A 25,997-nucleotide genomic window follows, 5' to 3' on the forward strand; every position below is an offset into this window, starting at 1 on the left:
AAGTGTTGGCGAGGATGTGGAAAAAAGGGAACTCTTATACACTGTTGGTGGGATTGCAAATTGGTACAGACACTATGGAAAACAGTCTGGAGGTTTCTGAAAAATTTAAAAATGGATCTACCTTTTGACCCAGCAATTGCGCTTCTGGATATTTATCCAAAGAAAACCAAAACAATAATTCGTAAAGATCTAGGCACCCCTATGTTCATGGCAGGACAATTTACAATAGCCAAGATATGGAAGTAACCTAAATGCCCATCAACAGATGATGGGATAAAGAAATTATGGTTCATATATACAATGGTATATTACTCAGCCATTAAAAAAGTGAAATCCTACCATTTGCAATGACAGGGACAGATTATTATGCTGAGTGAAATAAGTCAGACAGAGAAAGATAAATACCATACGATTTCACTTATATGCAGAATCTAAGGAACAAAAAGAACAAATTAATCAAAATAGGCTCACAAATATAGAGGACAATCTGATGACAGACAGAGGGGAGGGGGTTTTGGGGCTGGGAGAATGTGGTGAAGGGTTAAAGAAGTACAAATTAGTAGTTGATAGAGGGTCACTGGGATGGGGAGCACGGCATAGGGAATGCAGTCATCGGTAACATAATGGCTAGGTGGAGAGCCAGAGGAGAAAAAGCAATCAAGGGGATCATTTCATAAACTATATAAATGTCTAACCGATGTGCTGTATACTTGCAACTAATAATAAAATAAAATTTAAAAAATAATCTCAACACAGATAAAAATATAAGATTAATAACTATTGAGCATGTTATATATCTTATACAATATTGGACTTGCGTCAAATATGGAGTTTTACTTTACTATTAGTTTTTTTATTCTGGCTACAGTAACTGCTCTATGCCAAATTTTTCTACTAAAATGCATTTACTCTATGAGGGGAAAGTTTCTAGTAATAAGATAAATTCTAGCCTGCCAAAAAAAATGTGTGGGAGTGATTCTGTATTGATTATCTAAAGGAGAATACTATTTTATTTTAAAAAAGTGTTTAAAATCTTAAAAAATAATATTTTCACTAAGAATTCAATATTTTTTTTGAAAGTCAAAGTGGGCCAGATTTCATTAAGACCCATCTTGCATGTGACATTCAACCCCAAGCCCCAAGCAATTTTAACACTGAGAGAACCTTGAAAACATCTTCCCTCGACCTTTATAACAAAATGTCAGGGTGGTTCCAAAGGTAATATTTTATTAAGCCGAAAGATCAATAAAACTTACGCTCATTTGTTTAGCTTATATTTCTTTTAACCTTAGGCTTTACAGGATTGCACAAAAGTCATCATTATATTGGATAACCCTTGTGGCCATTCTAGTACGGGGTTTGTGTAGGTTGAAAACAATGAACCATTCTCTTTAGCCTTGTCTCTGCTAGAAAGAAGTGGAGGCCTATAGCCACTGACAAGTAGCAGATGAAGTAAGTGAAATATTGTTGCATGTGGCCTACTTGTCCTTGGGACAGACAAGAGCCTTAAACTACAGAGCAATTGAATAGATATTATGCAATGAGAGCTAAGAGGATTTAGGTTCACAGAAATTATACAGATTCCAAATTGGACTAAAATGTTTTAAAGTAGAAAAATAAGTAAATAAAATGGAACTTGGCAGTAGTTTGTTACTGGTTCTAAAAAGAAACCAAACCAATATATTGCTTACTTTCCTCATTCACTAGTTTCTATTTGATTACTGCACTTTGACATATATTGTTAATAAATTGACTTTATTCTTTTTTGCTAACTTGCATAATGCCACATTAAGATCATGATGCTAGGATTTAAATATTTGATAGGGAAAAGTTCTAAATGAGCCCAATGAGTCTATAATAATTCAAAATCCCAGGGAACAAAACTTCTAAAAACAAGTGTGTTTTGAAACAGGACTGGCAGACTCTTAACTCTCTAATGAAAAAAGTTCGCCATAAAAATCAATTCTTTAAAAGGAAATAGAAATTCATCTTAGTGTTAGATTCTCCAGCCTCATTCTGGTTAAGAGAGTTTAATGTTTCAGGGCTGAACACACTGCGAAAACTTAATAAATATTGAAGTTTACAAACAAAAACGTAACAATGATATGTGGACCAATTTTCAAAAACATTGAAAATCAATGTACCCTTACTCTGCCTAATTCAGTTAACTCAGTTATTTAGTGTATACTTGATATGAGTGGGTTTATACATAGCTATTTCAATTTTACATTGCATATTAATCAAATTACTTTTAATGTAAAAATTACTTTATTTCCATCCTCCTACCTCCACCCCTAGGATTCCAGAAAAAGGGGGAAATTTTGTTTTGAATGTTTCTTATTAAATACTGAAGTATATTTTAAGACTTTTACTTCTATTATATTTACCCCATAATTCTTATTACATATACCACTCACCCTATACCACAACTATGAACTTTTTCATAGACATTTAACATAGTGATTTCACACCACCTTTGGGGAAAAACAAAAAAATCTCCTTTCCCCAGTTACTACAATTAAGACTATTTCCTACTTCCTCCTATCTGTTCTCCCAGTTTCACCCTAAATCCATCTCCATTTCTAAACCCAAGTATACACCCTCCATCCATGAACACAGATCCTCAATGGGTTGACAAGATGTTATAAAATGTAGGAACTCCTGGATAAGTTACTAGCCATTCTTACTGGCAAGCGTTTTTAATTTTAAAAAGTTGAAGAGTTTCAACTATTCGGAATATCCTGGACTTCAGAAACTCTTGAAAGCACTTGCTTATTTTGGCAGGAGATTATGAAGAGAATTTTTAAATTCAATTGTTATTGGTAAGTGTGATAACATTTAAACCAAGTAAAAAAGTATGTGACTAAATATCTTAATTTTAGAGTATTAATAGTGGGAAGGCAAGTTAAGCTCAAAGTCATGAAACAACCCCCAAAATGTACAAGTGCCATTAAAATACCAATACCAATAGGAAAATTAAAGTAAATTTGAAAGTCTTATTCCAAAAACTGTGAATGTCTTCCACAACAGAGATTCAGAAAGAGTAGGCCATTATTCATGTGAAGATTTTGGAGCAAAAATATCTGATCAATTCAGATATTTACAGATTATATACTTATAAAGCCAAAGTGACTTATAGAGCCATTTTCTTACTAATAATCATCACTTTCTTAGATCTTTTCATTAACTCTCTTCTTCTATTACCAATTCCAAAAAGCACCCAGGAGGTGGGTTTTCCATTAAGAAACAAAATTTTCATTGCTTCTAAAGAATTGTTGCATGTACAAGAACAAAGCAGCCCTGAAAAAGCTATATTGAGATATGGAGGCTGAGTGGAATACTAGGTTTAGTTACCAGTTGTAGGGGATACTTTTCCTGGTCTGGGCATCTAACCTCAGGCTGCTGTAACTGTTGGCTACTAATGTCTCACAGTTGCCTCTCTCTTGATGGGAGTCCCCTAGCCCAAGAGGCAACACCCACCCTTGGTCTAGAAGGTAATTCACGTCCCCAGTGGTAGGCCACAGTGGTGTGCAGGAGCAGAGCCTAAGAGTCAATTGTGTGTGTCTCTTCCCAATTCTGCATTCAGTAAGATCATCTTGGTAGCTTGAATCAACCGTGATGGGAGTATTTACACCATGACAATCGGAAAATGCTACAAATTAGTATTCACTCCTCTTCAGAGCTACCTGATAAATAATTTACGAGCAAACTGCTGGCCACAGCCAATGACTGGCTTGGGTGTAAAGGACAACTTGGCTGTGTGGTTTCTAGAGCTCTCACCTTATGAATCAGGATGCAAAGCTGGATTTTTGCCTGAAATGGTATACTTGCTTGGCTCGTTCTCCTCCCTTATTGTGTTTCTCTAACTCCCATGAGGATTCTCCTGAAAGCAGACTATCTATAAATCATGTGCACCCAGACCCCTGTTCATAGTGTCTGCTTCCAGGGAACTTGACCTATAACACCAGTTAAGACATTAGTTAAGTGACTGCTGCACAAAACCTTCAAAGAATACATGTTCACAATTACAAAGAGCTGTAAGTGATGGCTTTTTTGGGGGGGGGGGTCAGAAGGGCCAGAGAAAATTGCAAAATATAAATTTGAAATGGCAAGGATCTACTCTTTGTATATGTGTAGATAAAAGACAGAAGGTGATAGAAAGAGATGAAGCCCGTACAAACTGGGCAATTTTTTTATATCATGCTTCTCAAATTATGCTTTCATATCCATACATGAATATACTGGAGGATTCATTTTGCTTCAGATTTCAGAGAAAACGTCTTCATATTAAAACACAAAAATATACTATAGAGAAAGTCATAAAATTAATGTGAGGTTTAAAAAATAAAACCGGAAACATCAAAGAAATTTCAGGCTCATAGAAAAAGGAGGTAAAATGGGTGAAAGGGGAAAATATCAAGCTTCATCTTTTTGGCATTAAGAGAACTGAAGTAGAAAAGTTTGAGAAGTACTGCTTTTGGCAAATGCTGTTGATAGAAATATCCATAGTAAGTACAAAATATTTTTTTAGTGTAAAAATCTTATGAAAAAGTTTACTCTTCTTAGGCTCCATTAAATGAGAGGATTACATTACTATCATAGGCACATCTGTTCTAATAACACCCAGAAAACTGGTTTACCAGGAACGACTATTCAATGCCATTGCTTAACTTAGTTAATGAAAGATTGTGTAAGGCATGATATTGGTGCCAATTGTGTCATTTTGAAGTCCATAATTGCGAGGTGTGACAGGAACACAGCAGGAACTCGCTCCTTGGATTATCTGTTCTTAAATCATTCCTTGTTGAGCTTATGGTAGGAGAGTAACATAGCCGTGAACTTTAAACTTGTTACAACTTTGGTAGATGTCAAAGAAGAATGAAAATATATATTGGCTGTGTGCGTCCCCTTTCTAAGGAAATAGGGAATTTCAGTTAAATAAATAACTCTCACATTTTAGAACTCTAGTCAATGTGGCATATGCACAAGTACACATAAGCTAATGAAAATTCTTGTTCCCTCAGCTTGGTGCTAAATAATAATATTCCCAGGAAAACTAAGATACCATTAATACAATTTCTCATACAATTTTATTCATGAAATAAATTAAACATTCACACTCTATAATGAGATCAGACTTCTCTGGGTATAGGTTTTAACCTTATCATAAGTGAATGAATGATTGAGTTTTTAGATCCATTAATGCTGATAATATATTACTTAAGATTTTTTTGAATAGTTTTTTATTATCTAAGACTCTTGAGGAATAGCACTCTAATTACTACCAGCCACAAACAAAGCTTCTGGAGTAAATCCTCAGTAAACAAGATTGGCATATTAAAGGATCAGTTTTTGATATGGTCGCTTTCCAATAGAAGGAAGAATGATATTGTTTGGAGAAATTTTTATTATCTAATTAAATACTTCTTTAGTAGAATAATGGCAGATGAACTTATTAGCTGAACATTTTGATTATCTATGTCCCTCTAAATATCCCATGACCAGAAGAAGAGCTGTTCAATTCTGATTTAATGCAATAACAATGGTATGTAGTTCCAGCTTCTTCTTTTATCACAGTTTATCAAAGGGATCCAAAGAAGTCCAAATTAAAATAAGTTCAATAAAAAAAGAACATGTTTCTTTTCCAACTGTTCTAAAGCCTTTTCCTATCTCTAAGCAAAGTTCACTCTGTAATTATCTTATTTATGAAAGGAAAACAGAAGGATGTTTCTCTTATTAAATAAACGGCTTTATATTTGAATATGGAAGGCATCTCAAAAGAGTCAAAAAGAAAGTATGTTGAATGTCATCAACTCATTTCCTCCCACCCACTGTTTTAAATTGTTTGCTGGTTTCCAATGTATACTACACTTACATAAGTTGTTTATGAAGAGCCAAATTAATAGTCTTTGCAATTGTTTTTGTTGGAATTTGGAGAGCTGACAAATGAATTAGTAGAAAATGGCAATTCTACATGAATTAGCTTTTAAGTCTCCCTAAGAGGCTGATGCAGAACTTAATAAGAGACTTATTAGTAGAAGTAGGACAACTTAATTCAGATTGATTATAGACTTTGGTAAAGACAGCTGGGGTTCAAATGAAACTGAAAAAGAACTTATATGCACTTCAAAGTATGCTAAACAGATGTCTGAAACAATTACTCCGCACTGTCTTTTCAGAAGTTTCAAAGGCAAGATGGGAATAGCATGGTAAACGAAGGTTCTATTTGCCTAAGTTGAGGTAGGGGCTTTTAAAACACGCAGGACGCTATCTAAAATCAGATGCCTTGGGTAAGGAACACGATTTGAGAGACTGCTGTCCTAAGTAATCTGCTTTTAGCTTTACAAACAAAACAGGAAATGAGAGAGAATACATAAGAACTAAGAAATAAGGTCTCCTGGAAACAATGACTTACAATTAATTTTACAGTGTACGAATAATTTGGTCAGGATTTTCTATTTTTGTTTCTAAGCTCTATTAAAGCTGACAATGACCATTCTATTTTTTCAAAAAATAAATATTATTCTTTTAAAGTATATAAGTGAGACTTTACTCTCATAATGCTTTCTTATTCCCAGATATCAAAGGTCAAATCGTACGCTTTTAAATGTCATAATTGCATGCTCTGAAAACTAGGTAAAGCCCTAGTTACTCCATACACTAGGCATTATTTCCACCCTTAATCCAGATTTATGAGTCCAACTTTTTTGTTTGTATTTTCTTCTCAATCAAAGGCTTATACAATACACACAGCATTTGTATAAAAACAACAGACATCTCCACAGAGCAATTAATTTGCATTTAATAAAAATTAACAAAATATTAGTAAACTTTCCTCTTCCTACTATGGGCAGTAACACCTCATTCATTATGGAGATGCCATTCCTTTATTCAGAGTTGGGAGAGCTTATATATTTTGAATCATTCTTAGAGTTACCTTATTTGTGACGGTTCTGTCTAACCATGCATCCCCTATCTCTATAAGAAAGAATTATAAATTTTCTCTATAAAACTCTTATATTAAAAAGGATTTAAGGTTGACTCATATAAATAACACATGTAACAAAAATTAATAAAATAATAATAAAACATCAGAACGTGGGTTAAGATGACAAAAGCAGTAAGGAAAGATAGAGTTATGTGTACATAACAAAGCTTTCTGCTTGCCAAAGTAAAGATGACATACTAACATGTTATATCACATTTCACATTATCTATCAGGAGGAAACGTACTTGGTTTTCTAAAAGTCAAATTCTGAGATAGCATTTCTTTGACAAATTTATCAGATAAACCACGCCACAGGGACTCATGACAGTAGGCCTGAATAGATGCATTTGCCAGTTTTCCTCTTAAATTTTTAGATGTGAATGTTGAATATAAATAAGTCAGGGCAGCATGGTGGCTTCATCATAGTCCCTAGTCTACTACGCACATCATTATATTAGTCTTAATTATAATTCTAAAAAAAGGTCTAATCAAAATATTTCATTGTAAGAACTTTTGGAATAACTCTTGACTTTTCTCAGTAAGAAATGTAAGTTAAAAGTCTGATAGAAAATAAAAAATGCCTAACTACATAGGTGTGACAAATATATATATTCCAAGATGGCAGCCTTGGAGAGTTTAACTATGGCACATGGAAAAACTGTGTTTCAAGTCAACAGGCAAATTTAAGGGCAGTGAAATATTCCTGGCTCAAGAATAATATACCACTCTCTGTGTAAAGAAATCATGGTAGGTTAGAACAACATCAAAAAAACTTGGAAAAACAACTCATAAACTGTTTCACAGAGGAATTGTTCTTAAGAACAAAACTGTCATGTGTAGACTTTATGTTCAAAAGTGGTTCTACATTATTAAAACCTGCCTATATTTCACTTATAGATATATGAATTAAGGACTTATTCATATTCCCCATCACTATAAGGAAAGGATATTTACATATCTACGTAAACGTTAGTTTTATTTCCAGTGAAGTGAGAAATCATGATTCTGTCCTTAAAATATTTGATGAGGAGTATAAATCATAAATTTTAAGAAAAATAGGCATCTAAAATTTAAATTTTATTCTAGTCGTTATTCCTGTTATTCCTATGGAAGCTCTATTTGGAAGGCTGAGATTCTCTTAGTTGATATTAATAGTATATTCCTTTCTCTTGATATACTACATATGTACACTGAAGATGATCAGCTAGCAATAATGCCATTTCTATAGTGTCCTAGGATTTAGTTGTTATTGCTTTATTCATTCTCCAAATCCAAAAGCCACATTTGCTAATGAAATGATATAATGCTAAATCCTACAGAAGCACACATTGCATAGTTACTTGAATAACATCTTTAACAAATGAGATCAGAATGGAGGTGGAAATTATTATAGAGTCACTAGGGGTGATGAAAATGAACCGAGACAGATATATAAAATGTTCTTTTGGTTACATGCTGAGCTATCAGTTTGGAGTTCCCTACAGCTGTGGAGCCTCAAAGATCTTAAAGTGCTGAGTAGAAAAATGGGAAGAATGGTTTTTAATACTCTTCTACCTCTTTTCAAAGTAAGTTTTAGTTCATCAAATTCAGTCCTTAGAAACTACCATTACCAAAGCTTCAGAATTTCAAACCTAGTGTTGTTGAGATGCAACAGGGAAAAATGATTTATTTCCACTATAAAATGAAGAGGAGCTACTGAAGGGAAATAAATATATATGAATTCATGTAATCTATAACTTTAAATTATGAATAAAATACTTATACAGTACTGGTTTAGAAACCAAAATGATCATATCTATAAATATTCTGATAGATATTATAATTGAAGTGTACCTTTGTCTAAGAAAGATAGAAGTGTTGTATGGGAAATAAATTTAGTCTTAGGATCAAGAAGAGCTATGAAAGAGGAACTAAAAGGAAAACTGCAAATAGGATTAGGTAAGGGCTGTTTAAACTGTTTTACTTTTAGTTATTTTTTGTTATTAAATCATGCTGTATACATCCTCTATCTATACTCAATATCCTCCAAATACTCCTGTGTGTAAGATATGGCTAAAAATGAATTCCTTATGTCTATGCTGGAGCCTATATATTCAGCCATTTAATTGATTTATTAACTAATTTAGTTCCTTTGGGCCATTCTCCTAAACTTGTCATTTTTGGGGGGGAAAAGTCTTAAAAATTTAGTTTCTATATATTTGGATAAAAATACTATTTTTAATGCTGAGTAAATATGAGGTAATACATTCCAAAACATTTTAATTTTCATGTAGGCAGCAATGTTAACCATTGCTTTAAATGTTAGACACAGGGTAATGGAATGTTGGGGTGGAAGAGATTTTAAAAGGTATAGAGTCAAAATTTTAAGTTTCCTTTTAAATCTTCACCTACTATCTTAATGAAGAGCTAATCAAATCAACATTAGACTGTAGGCTTCATGAGCGCAAAGACAAGTCTGTTTCATTCTTAAGTACATGTCTAGCCCATTGTACAGTGGCTCATAAACAGTTGTTAAGTGAAGGAACAAAGACACTGAATTAGATTCTTTATATGTTGCTTGGAATTCAAAGATGTACAGCGTTATCCTCACTACTAGGAACCTCACTGTCTCTTGGAGGAAAAAGAAAACATAATTGACTTGTTACAGTACATGTGAAATTTAAGCGTGACAATTTAAACATGTGTGTTGATCTGTGAAAGCACTGAATTGAGAGCAGATTCTTCTGTTTTGTGGGAGTTGGGGGTGGGAGATACTCAGGGAAAACTATAAAGGCAGATTCCATTTCAGTTGGGCCTTGAGCACTGAATAGAAGTTCATCTGGAAGATAAAGTAGGGGTGATCCAGCCAGAGAGAAGAGCATTGTAAAGATAGAGAGTTATGAAAAAAGATAGCATATTTGGATAAAGGGGTGGTATGGTCAGAGTGAATTTCCTGGCCTGGAGGATGGGAGCAACAGTGAGGAACTGAAGCCAGGGCTAAGGAGCAAACGGCCACCTGCCCTCTCCATTCACTGGGCTTCATTCACAGGCAGGCAGTCTCCTGTAGGAGTTTGGATTGAATTTGTAACAGGGTGGATAATGCAGAAATATCAGTAAATAAACTGTTCATTCATTCATCAAATATTTAAAATGTAGTGTTTCTGATATGCCAGGTACACTTACTGGGAAATGGGGTTTAAAGATGTAGAAGACCACAATCTGAGTACCAGATACTGGGGGTCAGAACAGGACATGGTTGAAAAAAAAGGAGAAAAAATATAAAAGAGATATTTTGAGGTAAAATGAGCACTCACAGGCAGTCAGTGAAAACGTAGACAGATTTAAGGATGGGCTTCAAGTTTCTAGCCTGAGAAGTTTGTTGGATTATGATCCATTAAATAAAATAGGAAAAACAGAAGAAAAGGTAGGTAAAAGGGGATAGCAGTAAGAGAATAGACAAACAAACAGGAAAACAAATCAATTGGATCGTAGAATGGTTGCATTTTGATTCTAATGGCACATGGGTTAGGAGACCAGAGATCCGGACTAGAAATTCAAATTTGTTACCATCCATGCCATTTCACACTGAGAACATTTATGCATTAAAAAGGGAATAAAGCTAAGGTTAGAAGCTTGGGGACGCCAACATTTGAAGGCTAGGTAGAGTTTCAAAATTAAGGAAAATAAAGGAAGAAGAATGTGGATGGAACAGAGCCGTGAAAGCCAAGGGAGAAAAGGTGCTGCCTAACGCGCTAAGTGCAGGTGAGAATTCATTTATGAATTTGAATCTGGGAGGATGTTTGCTGGTTTTGACACTAGATGAATAAATGAAATATGTATTAAGTTGCTGGTTGTCACAATGATACTCCTAAATATGTATATTCTTTCTGCATGAATATATTTATTGGCTTTATGCCACAAGGGAATATAACTTCGGTCTCATGGACAGTATTCCAGACAACAGTAAGTGGTTACCAGAGGGGAAGATGGGAGGGGGGAGGACAAAGAGGGTAAAGGGGTCAAATATATGGTGATGGAAGGAGACTTGACTTTGGGTGGTGAGCACACAATAGAGTATCAGGTGTCATATTATAAAGTTGTACACCTGAAACTTATATGTTATTAACAAACGTTACCCCAATAAATTTAAGAGTATTACAAATATATAATGTCATCTCTTAATATCTACAGTAGACTACTACAACTCAAAATTATATTATACACATTGTCTTCTAGGGGAAGGGCAGCGATGAGGGCTGTAACAGTACCGTAACGTAACCAAGTCACATAGTTTATTTAGCAAAAAGGCCAAAATCTAGACCTTTAGGTCTTGATTAAATTTTGTATATTTTCCTACACTGATACTAAATACCACAAAGAACACACCCACATAAATCAAACCACTTTAGTACAAACACTTGAATTAATTCACTAACACCAAAATCAAAATGATTTTTCCCTGTAACTTTTTACTATTCCATATTATATTATGGAAAACAGACTATTAGATCACTATCATCTCTTGAAGAAAAAACTACATGCAAGAAGACTGAATTTGTGAAAGATGGGATGATTTCTAATGTTTAATGGCCTTATTTTTAACTTTGTGAGAAAAAATCCTGCACTAGATTTCAGATTAGAACCTCTTTTATGTCTTTCAAAGGGCCATGAAGAAAAGTAGTAGATGGTACCTTGACTTTCTCGAGATGATCTTGGAGAGAGTCAATGAGGAGATCGCCCACGGGCTGCCAGGATCCCTTGATCACCTCTGCTTGACGTAGTTTGAGGTCCAGCTCATCCGTGGCCTCTTGAAGTTCCTGGAGTCTTTCGAGGGCCTCATCTAGTTTTCTCTGCCAGTCAGTGGAGTGCAGGTTTAATTTTTCCCACTCAGTGTCGACCTCCTCAGCCTGCTTTCGTAGAAGTCGTGTGACATTCTGGGCTCTCTCCTCAGGTGGTAGCTCTAAATTGGTAAAAGGACAAGGTTTTAGGCCATATTCATTTTTTGTTAAAAAAAAACACAACATTGTTGAAAAGATCATAGTGGAAGAAAGAAAGTCAGTTTAACAAGAGGCCAACCTACAGATTAATGGCTCTTTTGCAGTTCAGCATGAATTTTGATATAGTCTAGCACATCTAAAGTCTGTCTTCCTGAGTGACTTTGTTCTACCTTATATCAATCAGATACTCCAAGATTAATTTAAGCTATTGAGGAGAAAAATGTTAGAATGCACACAACAAACTCTAATTTACTTCAGTCAGGCTCTTAAATGGAAAATTAACTTGGGTCTTTGTAACAATAGAATTCTTCCTCACAGATAATCTCTTTTGTTTATTATTTCCCAAGTGTTTTAATAGCTGACCGCTAATCTCTTTTAATGTTTATTTATGAATGTGCAGATGAATTTATGCATGGTGGTTTATGATTGTTTATTCTTTTTTCAACATCTATGTTTAATTTGACTTGATTCTATTTAACCTAGAAAATATGAGAGGTATCCAGATCCTGGCAGCCAGAATGGATGGGTTGCTCTGTCACCACTGATCCTTCTATCAATACATTATTATAGTTCCACATTCAATTACCTCTGGGCTCCTGGTAGAGTTTCTCTAGTCCTTCCAAAGGCTGTTCTGTCAGAAATATTCGTACAGTATCGAGAGTACTCATGATTACAGGTTCCTTCGTTTTCAATTCCCTCTTAAAGGCCTGTGAAATGAAATGAAAAGAAATGCTGAGTTGGCTCGTGAAATTCTTCTCAAAATTAATCCTGGGTGCTCAGAATTGGTTGTAAAATTCCTAGGTTAATTTCTAGTCATTTATTCATAAACAGATAATTATAATATGGCAAAGAAGGCCATATGAATATTTCTATTAACTAGCAAATGACTGTGTTTGTAAAACTATCCTGGAGAGGATAGGGGAGCTTTCAAGATATGTTAATGACCTTTCATTAAGATAAGAGTGATTTATCTATATAATCTGCCTGCCACACTTAAAACCTAGAGCTAAAGTCACAAGATATATATTGCAAAACCCTAGCAAGGCTAATGAAGACACACATATCCAAAACATAATGGGAAGCCTGAAGAGCTATTTGGAAGAACTTAGGATGTATTGAAGTATACAACCAATCCAATTCGCAATCACCATTAATTCAGCCAAAATGCCTGACAATGAATGAAGTGATATATTATTATTAAACTGAGGTAAAGATCCAATAATTAAAAAAAATACCAATTACATTATTCACTGTGACTTCTTTGAGAATGGCAGATATGCTTTGAGGTATACCAATGGTAGGAGTTGTGGGACCAAGTTTCTCAAAAATGAGTAGACCTAGAATAGATGTCTTGAGATCATCTAGGCTAATTATTGATTTTAAACTCTAATCTTTAATCTTCCTTGTTACTGAGGGTTAAAAGAAAATCAAAATACATAGTTTCTGCCTTCAAGAAGTTTATGGACCAAAAGAAGGGAGAAAACAAACACTAGATAAAGAGTGAACACAGTAAAATTCATATACAGAGTGCTAAGGGTGATGAGACATCCCGTGAGGCTAGGATAAACTAACAGATGCTCTGAAAGCATCAAAGATAGGTATGAACTCAGATTCTGCAATATCAGAAGTGAAGGTGTTAATTAAAGTATGAAATACTACAAGAATGCTAATAGATCAGTGTAAAAACTACAGTAATAATAATTGCCCTGATCTAGGAGTTAATTATTCATATCTTTTAAAAATTCTATCCTATTTTTAGTCACATTGCCTACTGGATTTAAGCCTTGTTCTGTTACAAGGAGAAAAATTAGCAGCTCCTTAAACTTCAGATATGTTGTGTTATACGAGTGCTCAAGAACTGTATTATATAACATATTTACAAATAGAATCCTAATGGTGTTCACCATCCAAAGGAATTCTTTGTCTATTACTTTGAAAAGTGATTCATCTTCCATAGTTACTTATAGTTCAGTAGAGAGAGGCAAGGTGTCTGAACCAAAATAATGAAATTCCGTAAGTGGAATATTAGGATTCAGTCTGTGAATAGAGATGTAATTTCTGTGTAGTGGAATAATCTTGCTCCTTTAAAATCATACAGCGTAGGTGAATAGTCTACTCTGTTTACAGGTAAGTCCGAGTCTCCCTTTAATATTTCATTTGAAATCTGTGTCTGTGTGTGCACACACACGTGCATGCATGCATGTGTGTATATGTAGATAGTTCTTCTATTCCTGTATTTTTCTTATATATATATAATTTTCCCAGCTTCAAGAAAATTATTATTTTTGCCTAGTCTCTTCATTTAGACTTGACAAGAGGCAACTGATAGTGATAGTACTAATTATAAAATCCAGAACTGCTCCTTTTATTGAACTATACTATATGTCAGTGATTGTATGAGAGACTAGAAATACAAAGTTGAAAGTGGAACTGACCCTCCCATTGAAGAACTTATATAATATAGTGGAAGGGTCAAACACGTGAATAATTTTAATATGATGTGGAAATGCTATAGGCTTGCATTATATGGAAAAAGAAATTGGGAAAGACTTCCTGGAGAAGATATAGTATTCATGAAGAATTCTAAAGCATGAACATGAGCTGGCCAAGGAAGAGCAAGTTAGAGGAAGAGGAAAGAAAGGAGACAAAAATGTAGGTGTGAAGACATAGAACATAATACAGTATGGCATATATAGTTATCTCAAGTAGGCTAGTGTTCTAGAACACAAAGAATAAGGAGAGGTTATGTCCAGAGATGAAGCAGGACATTGTTATCTCAATGTGAAGCTCAACCTATGACCATATATGCCCTGCTAAGAAACCTAGGTGTTGTCTTGTAGGTAATTAGGAACCTTTGACTTGGGCAAGGACAGGAGGAGGGTGGTGATGATATTTACTGTGAACTAATCAAGAGAAATCTGTCTCTGATCCACAATACCTCATGTGCATGTGCACATTCAGGATAAAATTAATGAAGATGAATATTAAAAACCCAACACTAATATAAAGGGAAATCCATATGGGGAACAGAGCAAGGGGGGGGGGGTTTGATATGCTTAGCTTGGAGAGGTAACACTCATTCCAGAAAGAAATAAATATGAGTGTAATGTTTAAGGAGAAGGAAGGAGATTTAAGAGGTAATCTCTCACTAAGCTAATATCCACTGAGTGCCTATGGTTATGCATATAGGCAAGGATTAAAATTACATAAGTAGATGAGATTGCTCAGTCACTAGAGTGAGCTGAAAAGAAAATCTTGGAGAATAGGAAAATTTAATGGGCAGATGAAGGAACTGGATTCCAAGAGAGGTCAAAGGTTGAAAGATTGAGGGAAATGAGGAGTATAGAACTATTGAAGAGAGAGTTATAGAGCTTGAGAGGAAGAAAGAAATGAAGAGTGTCCAATCATGCAACACAGAGGTAAAGCAAGATCAGCACTGAAAAGTGCTCATGGGACTTGGTGAGAAATATTTCAGTGGAGGGCAGTAGCATTAGAAGTAAGCTTAGCTGAAGAATGAGTGGGAGAGGAAGGAGTAGGTGTTTCAAATAAAACTATTTTTGCAGTATTTTTTTTTGAGATTTCAAAGAGAAAGATAGGGCAGGAGGACAGGGAGGATATTTTAAGGATAGAAATGGTTTAAACATACACCGAAAGATGGAAGCCAATAGTAGGATAGCCAAGCATCCTGGTTTGCCAGGTACTGAGGTGTATTTCATGATGTGGGATTTCAATACTGAAACCAGGATAGTCTCAAACCAGGACAGTTAGTCACCATAGCAGAGAGGGATATATTAATGACCTAGATAGGAGAAAGTGGAGATAATTATTGGAACAAGGTCTGTAAAATAAGGAAATGGATCTTAAAGGTCCTTTCAGACTGAAAAAGTCTAACATACTGTTTGATGATGCAATTCTATTGTTAAAACCAAATGGCAAATAATTCAAGGTTAAGGACCATCCATCTATTGTGCAATACCACTTGTTTGCCCCTCGGGTTGTTGCCAAGGGCTTAGCTCCACCACAGCTGCACAGTTCATTTCTTAAATATGAGTCACTGAGGATTAAAATGAGTTTAAAGAAAAGAAAAGAAAAGGAAGTTCTATCATACAAAGACATAAGCACCATTATTTTCACATCATTGCCTGAAATTAAAGAAAGAAAGTGGATGGAAGAGAAGGTTAAATGATTGTATTTTCAGAAATTGGGGAAGATTTACACAAAATACAAAAAGGGTAAAACTTCCAGAAAAAAAGGGAGAAATAGTTGATTCAAGAAAATAAGATAAAGAAAATACTAATGTTTCTTGCGTGGGGGAAAACTATAAATATGTCATTTCAAATATAGTTACATGAAAGGTCCTCTTCCATTAATTTATATAGCAAATTTTGAGCACCTACTATGTAACAGACACTGTTCTAGGCAATGGACATCAGTGGTCCTTGTAGCTTGGAGTTTAAAAGAGATAGGCTTCTTCAATAAAAAACAACAACAATGACAAAAAAAGAACTCATGAAGAAGGTTCTGCATTAAAATAATGGAAAGTCAACTTTTCAATATCTAATCAACTTATCATAAACTTATCATGAACTATTATAAATAGTTCATTGCCTTTCAAAAGGAAAGAAATGGAGCTATCTTAAAACAAAACTAAGAAAGTTCAATGTCAACAGCCTTGACTCTAATAGTAAACATCTTGTCTCTCAAAGAAAGTCATTTGAATGATGTTTAGGAAAATATATACTCATATACAATGTTGACTTTTTCTTATAGATTATGCTTAATATTTCAAATCAGAAAGTTGGTTCAATCATGTGCTTATGTCAAAAAGTTATCTTATGTAAAGCTCTTTTTCCATACACATACAGAATATATCTTCACACTATTTAGATGTCAGTATGCAAATATTAAGATATTTACTTTTTGAATCTTTTGAACAGATGTTTATTTTCTTTAAAACCCATCCTCTTCCCTCTACTGTCCTCTTCTCCTTTCTAAGACAACTAGGCCCTAGGGCCTGAGATAGTGATATGAGAGAAGTAGAAGAAACTACTAAAGACTTAGAGCACCTCCATGAAAAAAAATATTATTTTGTCTTACAAATGAGAAAAAATTAAACATACTAAATCGATATTTTTTTCTTTAGCTTCTTAAGGTTCACAAAATAAACTTACATGAATTATGTACTACAAAATTACACTAGCGGTAAACCCCAAAGTAAATCCATTTATTTTGAAGGTTAAATTATTTATATCTGATGGAAAGTATTTACATATCACAAATACTAACCAACTGAGTGACTTGAATGTTGATTGATTAATTCATTCAAGAATATTTATTTTCAAGGTAGAAAAGATGCAAGGACCTGATTTTTGTCCTTAAGGAGTCAATAGTGTGGCTGAGTAGGTATGTTTGTATATACTTTTATGAAATGAATGTTTTACCAATGCAAAGTGAAGTACAGATAAGATAGGATTTATCTAAGGCTATCAGTTCATTAGTCATTTAATCCAGGTCTTGAAATTCTTAAGCTAGGCTGAAAATGAATGATAGCAAAAAAAAAAAAAAAAGGTTCCCTGATTTATAACAGTTTGGAAGCCACGTAAGTGGAAAATCCTCATGACCATGAAGCAAATCATGAACTTTAAAATCCTGAAAGTGTAGAGAAGAAACAAGTCGATTATTTGGGATTTTTTTTTTCTGTCCTTCCTTGCAGGAAGAAAAGGGTGACTATTACCACGAATACCTAATAATATCACAAATAGAAGTAGCTTAGAACCATAGGTAGAGGGAATTAAGGGTAAGATACTGATTTGCTTGATGTACCTCACAGAAGAGAGGGGCAGATGAGCGCTCCGGGCAGAGGTACTGACATTACAGAGAGAGAAGCTAAGCTGCTTTCACCTAGAGAAAATTGTCCCCTTACTGTGGATGTAAGTACAAGCCCTTGTTTTTCAAAACACAGATTTCTTTCAATCATATAGTTTCCATGGAGCTGAATTTTACCCATATTTCCATTGAAGTGGCAAGGATATATTCGTGTTATTCAGACTGAAATCTGATGAAGTAAGTATACCTTATTTCCATATTAATTATCAGAACTTAACAGAACCATCCTGGGAGGCAGACAGAAGTGGTGAAAAGAGCATTGCCCTAAATAGCTGGAAATCTGGAGTTCAAGTCTGGGTTGAGCCAAAACTTTGGCTGCATGACCTGGAAAGGTCATGAAATCTCCCTGAGCTTTACATTCTCACTTGTAAAATGTGGGGGTTTGCTAAATACCTTATCTAAGTTCTAATACCTAGTTCAAATATTCTATAATCAACATGTTTAGACCATTAATTATCCACAGACCTGTTATATGCGGGCCGTTTGAGATGTTCTCTTCTAGTCATCATTAGTAATGATAAAAATTATAGCCATAGCATGGCACATAGTAGATCCTCAATACATGTTGTGGAATAACAGAACACCCAGTTAGAAAACCAGAGTGGGTTATGTATGTGGAGGCTGGGTTGATTCAGATGTAAACATGCTTGAGGGTAAAAGCCTGATCTCATGAATTATTAGAGAAAAAAAATAATGCTATCAATTGGAAAAAATTGAGAGATCTTACTCTGAATCCATTATGTTATAGATCCAAAGCTAAATGTAAGCTTTGAATTATTGAGCAGATTTTCTTCCAGAAGAGGCCCTGTAGTTCTGCCTTCTTAATCCCAGTGATTTATTCCCTAGAGGAGATGTTTGTGTCAAAACATTCAGAAGTTCCAGTTTTGCATTGTGCGTTGCAGCTTTTCCCCTAGTCTGCAGCATTAACTAGGAGATGAGAGAACACTGGACAAACCCTAAAGTTTAAAGTGATCTAACAGTGTCATTCATCAACAAATGGTTACTTAGTGGGCATAGGACAAGGACATTGACAGTCATATCTCTGATTTAGTGTTTAATAGTTTGTCATCATTCTAGTTTCCATAGTATTTCTGTCTGTATGCCTGTTACATTGTTTTTACTTCTGATTAGAAAGTTGCTGAATGTATTTTGTCACCATAATGACCTTCCTTATTTAAAAAGTTACCATATTTACTGAGTTTAAACACATCAGAAATAGTTTATTTACTAATTGCTGATTTAGGCACAATTGATGCCCAATTAATTCATAACCAAAATCTTGGAAAAGGGCAAGATTCAGAAATGTAGCTAACCAGAGTAGCAGGAATTTTGCCTCTAAGAATCTAAGGCAAATTCATAGGGATTCATGGCAGAAAGAAATTTGAAGAAAGTGGCAACAGAACAACAACAACAACAACAACAACAACAACAACAACAACAATAACAACACCCCTGAAGGACAAAGGATTCCCTTAATGTTCATTTGAGATAGCTATTATTAGAGAAGTTATGAAAATGGAGCATATGGGCTATAAAGGAAAGGTCACAATCATCTCTACTTTTTATTGTGCTAAAAACATTTAACTTGAGTATTAACTATACAATACAGTCCTGCTAGCTATAGGCGTTACATTGTACAGCAGATCTCTAGAACTTACTCATTTTGCATAACTAAAACTTTATAGTTGTTGAACATCTCTCCACCTCCCACTCCAAAGTCCCTTGCATCCACCTTTCTACTCTCTGCTTCTATGAATCTGACTGCATAACTGTTCATATTATTTTCATGTATCTACTTCTGAATAACAGTGAAGATAAAGGACCGTAGTATAAGATACATCTAACCATTGTTTCAGATAGTCAATGACATGAACAGCATTTATAAATGAGATTAAATCGATTTGAAGCTAAGTTGAAAAATAAATGGACATATTTCAAGCCTATAATTGTTATTTTTTAATTCTAATTGTATGCAATAAAAAAAAATTTGAGTGTTCAGGAGGGAAATACGTTCCACAAACTCCTTGTCGAGATTTATTTTTCTGAAGTCTTTTAAACTATAAGTTGTATTCTCTGAGATCGAGGGCACAAACTAGAATAGAGTCCAGCCTGCTCACAGATCTGTGATATTATAAAGGGATAGTTTAGTGCCCACACAGCATCTGGAACAGCTGTTTACTTTCAATCCTAAGGCTGGGCTGCCTCCAACAACCACTGGTGAAGTCACCTCCTACTGACAATAATGTTGCTAAGTTCTGAACAGACCTTGAGAAATCACTGGTGAAAACACAATTTGTTCCCATGGTAATTTAGAGAATTAAGTTTTAGGTCATTGAGCCTAAACTTTAAATTTTGGAAATTCCTTCTGAAACAACAATACAGATCAATAGATTATCAACAAACCCTGTAACAAATTAATGTCTATCCATTCTCAAGAGGTTCGGGCAAAATTTGAGTTTGTCAAGTGTAAGTGGTGAATAATTTTTGAATCATACCATTTGTCTCTATTGACATAATCCAAAAATGGAACTCTTGTTTTGCTCCATGTACACACCCTCATCCACAACCATTTTGCAGGCTTTCCTATCTCCATAAATGGCATCATCATGTCTCCATTTCTTCAAACCATAGACTTCATAGTCATTCTTGGCTCTTTGTTTTCTCTCACATTTCACATCCCAGCTATCTTAAGTCCTATCAGCTCTACTTTCAAAATATATTTTAGATTAAATAATTTTTCAGCATATCTATCAGTTCCTCTCCAGTTTAAGTCATCATCATCTCTTTCCCAGATGACTTCGACAACCCTCTTAATTTTCTCCCTGCTTTCATTTTCCTCCACCTACTATCAATTCTCCATAGAGTAGGCAGAGTCAACTTCTGAACACATAATTCAGGTCATATCATCCCTGCTTACAGTCCTCTAGTGATGTCTCATTACACACAGAATAAAATCCACCTCCACACTATAGCAGACAAGACAATTCAGTATCTGGTGTTTCCCTCTCTCTATAACCTGCCACTAGCCTGTCTTGCTATTCCTTGAATACCCCAAACCTTCTCTAACATCTGCGCTTTGCATTTGCTGCTGCTTCTGCCTAGAATACTCTTCACTAGAGGTCTTTGCTTGGCCCATTTGCTCACACAGGCCTTTGTTCAAAAATAACATCCTCAGGTAGGCCACAATCTCTCAGTCTTTATCCCTGTTTTGTTTATTTTCCCCTTCAGAGCACTGACCTGATGCAATTTTATATATTAATTTATTGGTTTACTGTGTATTTCTCTCACTAAAATTTGAAGGTTTATAGGGGCAGTCTTGTTTTGTTCACTGCTGTATCTCAGTCCTTGGCATAGAGTACACACTCAATAAATAATTACTAAAAGAATCAATAAATTCTAGGAGTCCTAGTTATGCTACAATTTTTCCTAAAATAAATTTTCGAGGAAAAGGAAGAACACAGAAAAAAAACAGGGGCTCATTTGTAATTAAATGAATTTGTGTAAAAATGCTTTGTAAAGGCAAAGTACTATACAAATATTATTTTTAAGAATATTTGTCAAAATATAAAAATATTTTGACATGGTTATAAAGAGGACTTTGGTACAGAAATCAATTTGTAAATTATTTATATTTTCTTTATAGTCATTAAAAAGGTAGCAAATCCTAGATGACTGTTTTCAAGTTTTGATGATATAACTAGTTTTCAGAAGACTTCCTCAAATGCCTAGAAATGAAGTTCTAAAAATAATTTAAAATCTTTTCTATTCAGTATTCCTACATATGACTGCATAAAATATCAAACTTATACCAAAGTAGCTTACTCCATTAGTGAAGACTAGATCAAAAAGATTCGTACTTCCAAGCAGACATTTTAGAGTGGACATAACTAACAGTGAACTTTACAGGGGAACCAAACTCGTTAGAAAATTCAAGAGACCAGGTCATCAAATGTTGGAATGAATCGCTGCATCATAATTTTTTTTCAGAGATGATAAGGAACAGTGCATTTATTTCTTTTTTTTAAGCACGGAGCTGACTTGAATCTTAATATTCACAAATGGTACCCAAAGACATTTTCTATTTCTGTGGAAAGAAAACACGGAGAGCTCATCAAGTTAACATAACACACTAACATAACATACTAAAACCCAAAGGAAGCAGGCCAGTATTGATAACAGAATTAGCTTAAATAAATGTATAATCTACAATGTGATTTCAGGATAATTCTATCGAATTTCTGAACCTTTGCCTCACTTTGTGGTGACTTCTGAGGAAATCGAACATGCATAATATATGACCTGACAAATGAACAAATAAACTACTTTATTCAAGCCTTTTCATTTGTCAACAGCGTCCACACAATAATGGCTTTCTGTCCAGTCTTTTAATAATATATGTATTGATTATTTCCATCTAAATCTTAACCGGAAAATCTCAGAAAGCTTTGAAGGTGTCCTTCAAGGTCTTTAGGGAGGAATTATAGAGATTTTTAAAACGAAAGATAAAAACCTAATGACAAACAATTTCATTAATAAGAATGAAAACAAAAGTCATTTCCTATAGTGTTCTTATGATCAAGACCTAATCTCCATTTGGATTTGGGGTAGGATGAAGAGAATTACATAAGCTCATGGTTTATAGCAATTCTTAGAAATTCCCCACTATAATTTGCTCCTTTAAAACTCTCCCTAGGTGAATCACAGAAGTAGACAAGTAATAAATATCACTTTAGCGACTGCTCAAGTAAAACAAAGGAAGTCAGTTTTAAAAATATATCTAGACCAGAATAATACACACTAATTGAAAACGAGTCAGTCTAGTGAGGCAAGTAATGAGAAACTGTAAAAGTCAGGATAATGTATTCAAAAGATATAAAAATTGGTCAGTTTATATTTGCTAAGGCACATTTGAGCTTTAATTATGACACTTCATCGCATATGGAACATTATTTTATTAATTAGTCTTGAGAGCCATTACAGTTGCAGTTGTTATGCTGCCTTATGGTTTGGGGAACATAGATCAACTCCCATGGGTGTAAAAATTGCTTTGGAGAGTGATACTATAGTTCCCACTATAGTATCACTTGTGTGAACTGTCTTGGCATCTTCCCTACAGGAAAACTATATACCCCTTCATCACAGTAATTCAGACTGACTATATATTTTCACTTTCAGTAAAGAGTACAAGACATAAATTTTGCTATAAAATTTTGTCATTAATCTGCAATGATATACAAAGAAAATATGAATTACCTGATTTATAAGCATATTAATTTAAAAAGTGAAAAAAATTGATTATAGTTTCAACTTTGACAGTTTAATGGGATTTGCATTTCCATAAAATGCAACAACCAAAGGTATTAATTTGTAATAGATAGTAAGCAGGTGATTAAAAAAAATGACATGCCAAATACATGGGGAACAAGTTTACGATAACAAGGGACCCATCTTGATAGCAAACATTATATATAAACAGTATTTGAATCAAGAAACCCTTGAAAAGCAAGATATTTTGTTATCCTGGAAACATGGCAAAGTATAGTGAAAGTCTACAAACACAAAACCTGTCAATAACTAGCTCTTGATGGAATTTCGTACTGATAGTGTCTTCCTGAGTGAATTTAGAAGATCCAACAAAGTTTCAAGAATTTTCCTTTGTTCTTTTTGTCCACAGGCAACAAGAGCATTACTAACGAGACAGCCATTCCATTCCAACTATAAAGGGCTGCTGCATAAATGTGACAAGACTATGAGTAAACAGGGTGCTAAATTATTCTCTCCTCAACAGTTAGAAATGATGATGTTCTTTGAGGGAGGGGAGTGTTTTGTGAAAAGTATTTTTCTTAAGGTTATAAAGAGAAGCTTGTGAAAATACTGAGCTGGACCACAAGTTAAAACAGTGGAGATCACAGTAGTTCTACACACTACAAAAGGATGCTTAGTTGGGGAAAAAAAACCCAGAAAAATCCTATAGGTGAGGAAGAAACATCATTTTCTGTTCTTTCTTTCCCTGACATTTGTCTTAGTACATGAGAGAATAAGCAAAATTAAGATTAGTTCATTAAATTTTCTCATCCCTCCCTCCCATTCTCCCTCTATCCTTACCTTCTTTCCTTAATTCCTTTGCACCTTTATCTATTCAGTGTTTACCATGTACTAGACACTTTATGAGGTGCGGGGTATAAAAATGACAACCCTTTTCCCCAAAGAGGGCTTCTTGGAGCATATAATTTTATGATAGTAGTTGACATTAATCAAATAGTCACACATATCCATGATGACAAAGAATGTTAAGTTACAGAAGGAAAAGTAGATGGTGTTATGAGATCATATAAAGGGAGAGCTGGTCAAATGTGGGCATCTGAAAAAAGCTTGCTTGATGTCTGAGCCAAAATGTAAAGGATTTTTAGCTGTTAACCAGGACATTACAAGAGGGGGAGTTGTGGGTAGAAAGGGTTTCAGACAGAGGATCAGCATGTTCAAAGCTGCATCTGAGAGGAACATAGAGAACTGGGAGACTCAAAAGAAGACAGTGCAGTTAGTGTACAGAGAACAGAAGGAAGAGCAGCAAGAAAAGAGAAGGGTGAGGCCAGACCAGCCAGATGGTCCTTGCTGAGAATTTTCCTAAAGGCAGTGAGAAGCCACTGAAGAGTGGTAAGATGAAACTGACATAATTCGACTTTTGTTTTTACATAGATTACTCTGACTGAAATGTAGATTACATTGTAGGGTGGCAAGAGTAGGTGCAGAAAGGTTAGGAGAAATGGTCTCTTGTAACTGTGGTGATGACTGTAGTAGACAGAGTCAAGAAATATTTTGGAGGTAAATCAACCCAGTGATGTGTTGGAGGCTAGTCAACCCAAAAAGGAACTATACCAGACTGCTCTGTTGTTGTTTGGCTAAGAGAAAATATTTAGCTAGATTCTCCAAGCTTTAGGGTTCTGTAGATTGCAGGAAAAAATATGATAAAGCAAATAATTTTGTGGTCTTGGAAAGGAGTTATTAAACTGATTAATGATTGGATCTAAGTTGACTTGGAAGGAGGTGAAGATAGAGAACAACTGAAACTACTGTATAGAACATAGTATTATCAATTGGCTGGAAGTACTAAGAAGTCAAGAAAGGTAATAGATAGGTATCTGAACAAGCACACTAGCCAAGTGGGGATTAATTCACTTCAATCTGGTGCATGTTACCCATAACTCAAGCATCACCATCTCCCCAAAGTATGTTACTAGTCATGAGATTCTTGAGTAAGAGGACTGAGAATGTTAAGCACTAATATTTTACCACTCTTAGCAAGCTACCAAAGCCAATAACCAGGGAGAGTGAGGATATAGTTATAACAAAATGCTGTCTAGAAGAGACTGGAAATTATCTAGACCGAATTTCTCATTTTACAGCTAAAGAACCACATAGCAATCACAAGCTAACTTACAGAGAAGTATGGCTAGAATCTCAGTCTACTGATTCCTAGTGCAGTTGTCCAGTGATTCAACTTCTTTGGGTTCTGGAACTAGAATTAAATTACCCCTTTTGTAGACATTCTGTTTCATTTCACTATATCATATAATGCATTGTATTTAAAATACTCAACCTCCAATAAATATATGAAAAGATACTCAACATTGCTAGCTATTAGGGAAATACAAATCAAAACCACAATGAGATACCATCTCACACCTGTTAGAATAGCTATAATCAACAGGACAAGTAATAATAATAAATGTTTTAGAGGATACAGAGAAAAAGGAACCATCATATACTGCTGATGAGACTGCAAATTGGTACAGCCACTATGGAAACAGTATTGGGGTTCCTCAAAAACTAAGAATTGATCTACCATATAATCCAGCAATCCCCCAAAGACTTGAAAACCCAGATTCAAAAAGATATTTGCACACCAATATTCATAACAGCATTATTCACAGTGGTCAGGACATGGAGGCAACAAAAGTGTCCTAAGATAGATGATGGTTTAAAGAAGCTGTGGTACACATATGCAATGGAATATGACTCAGCCATAAGGAGATGAAATACTGCCATTTGCGACAACATGGATGGACCTTGAGAGGATCATGCTAAGTGAAATAAGCCAGACAGAAACAGTCAAAAACCACATGATATCATTTATATGTAAGATATAA

The 25,997-nt window shown here is 34.7% G+C and overlaps 1 protein-coding gene across 10 annotated transcripts in view; it reads right to left on the minus strand.

Moving 5' to 3' along the window:
- Positions 1-25,997, minus strand: part of DMD (dystrophin) — a 2,254,165-nt gene that overhangs the window by 314,029 nt on the left and 1,914,139 nt on the right. For all 10 annotated transcript variants that reach the window (XM_036227209.1, XM_036227208.1, XM_036227211.1 and 7 more), the window contains 2 exons: positions 12,551-12,671; positions 11,659-11,927 (listed from right to left, as the gene is read on the minus strand). In XM_036227209.1, the coding sequence (XP_036083102.1) occupies positions 11,659-11,927; positions 12,551-12,671 (390 nt within the window). The remainder of the gene's footprint in view (positions 1-11,658; positions 11,928-12,550; positions 12,672-25,997) is intronic.

Source organism: Rousettus aegyptiacus, unplaced genomic scaffold (genome assembly GCF_014176215.1).
Source record: "Rousettus aegyptiacus isolate mRouAeg1 unplaced genomic scaffold, mRouAeg1.p scaffold_m13_p_9, whole genome shotgun sequence".
NCBI classification, from domain to species: domain Eukaryota; kingdom Metazoa; phylum Chordata; class Mammalia; order Chiroptera; family Pteropodidae; genus Rousettus; species Rousettus aegyptiacus.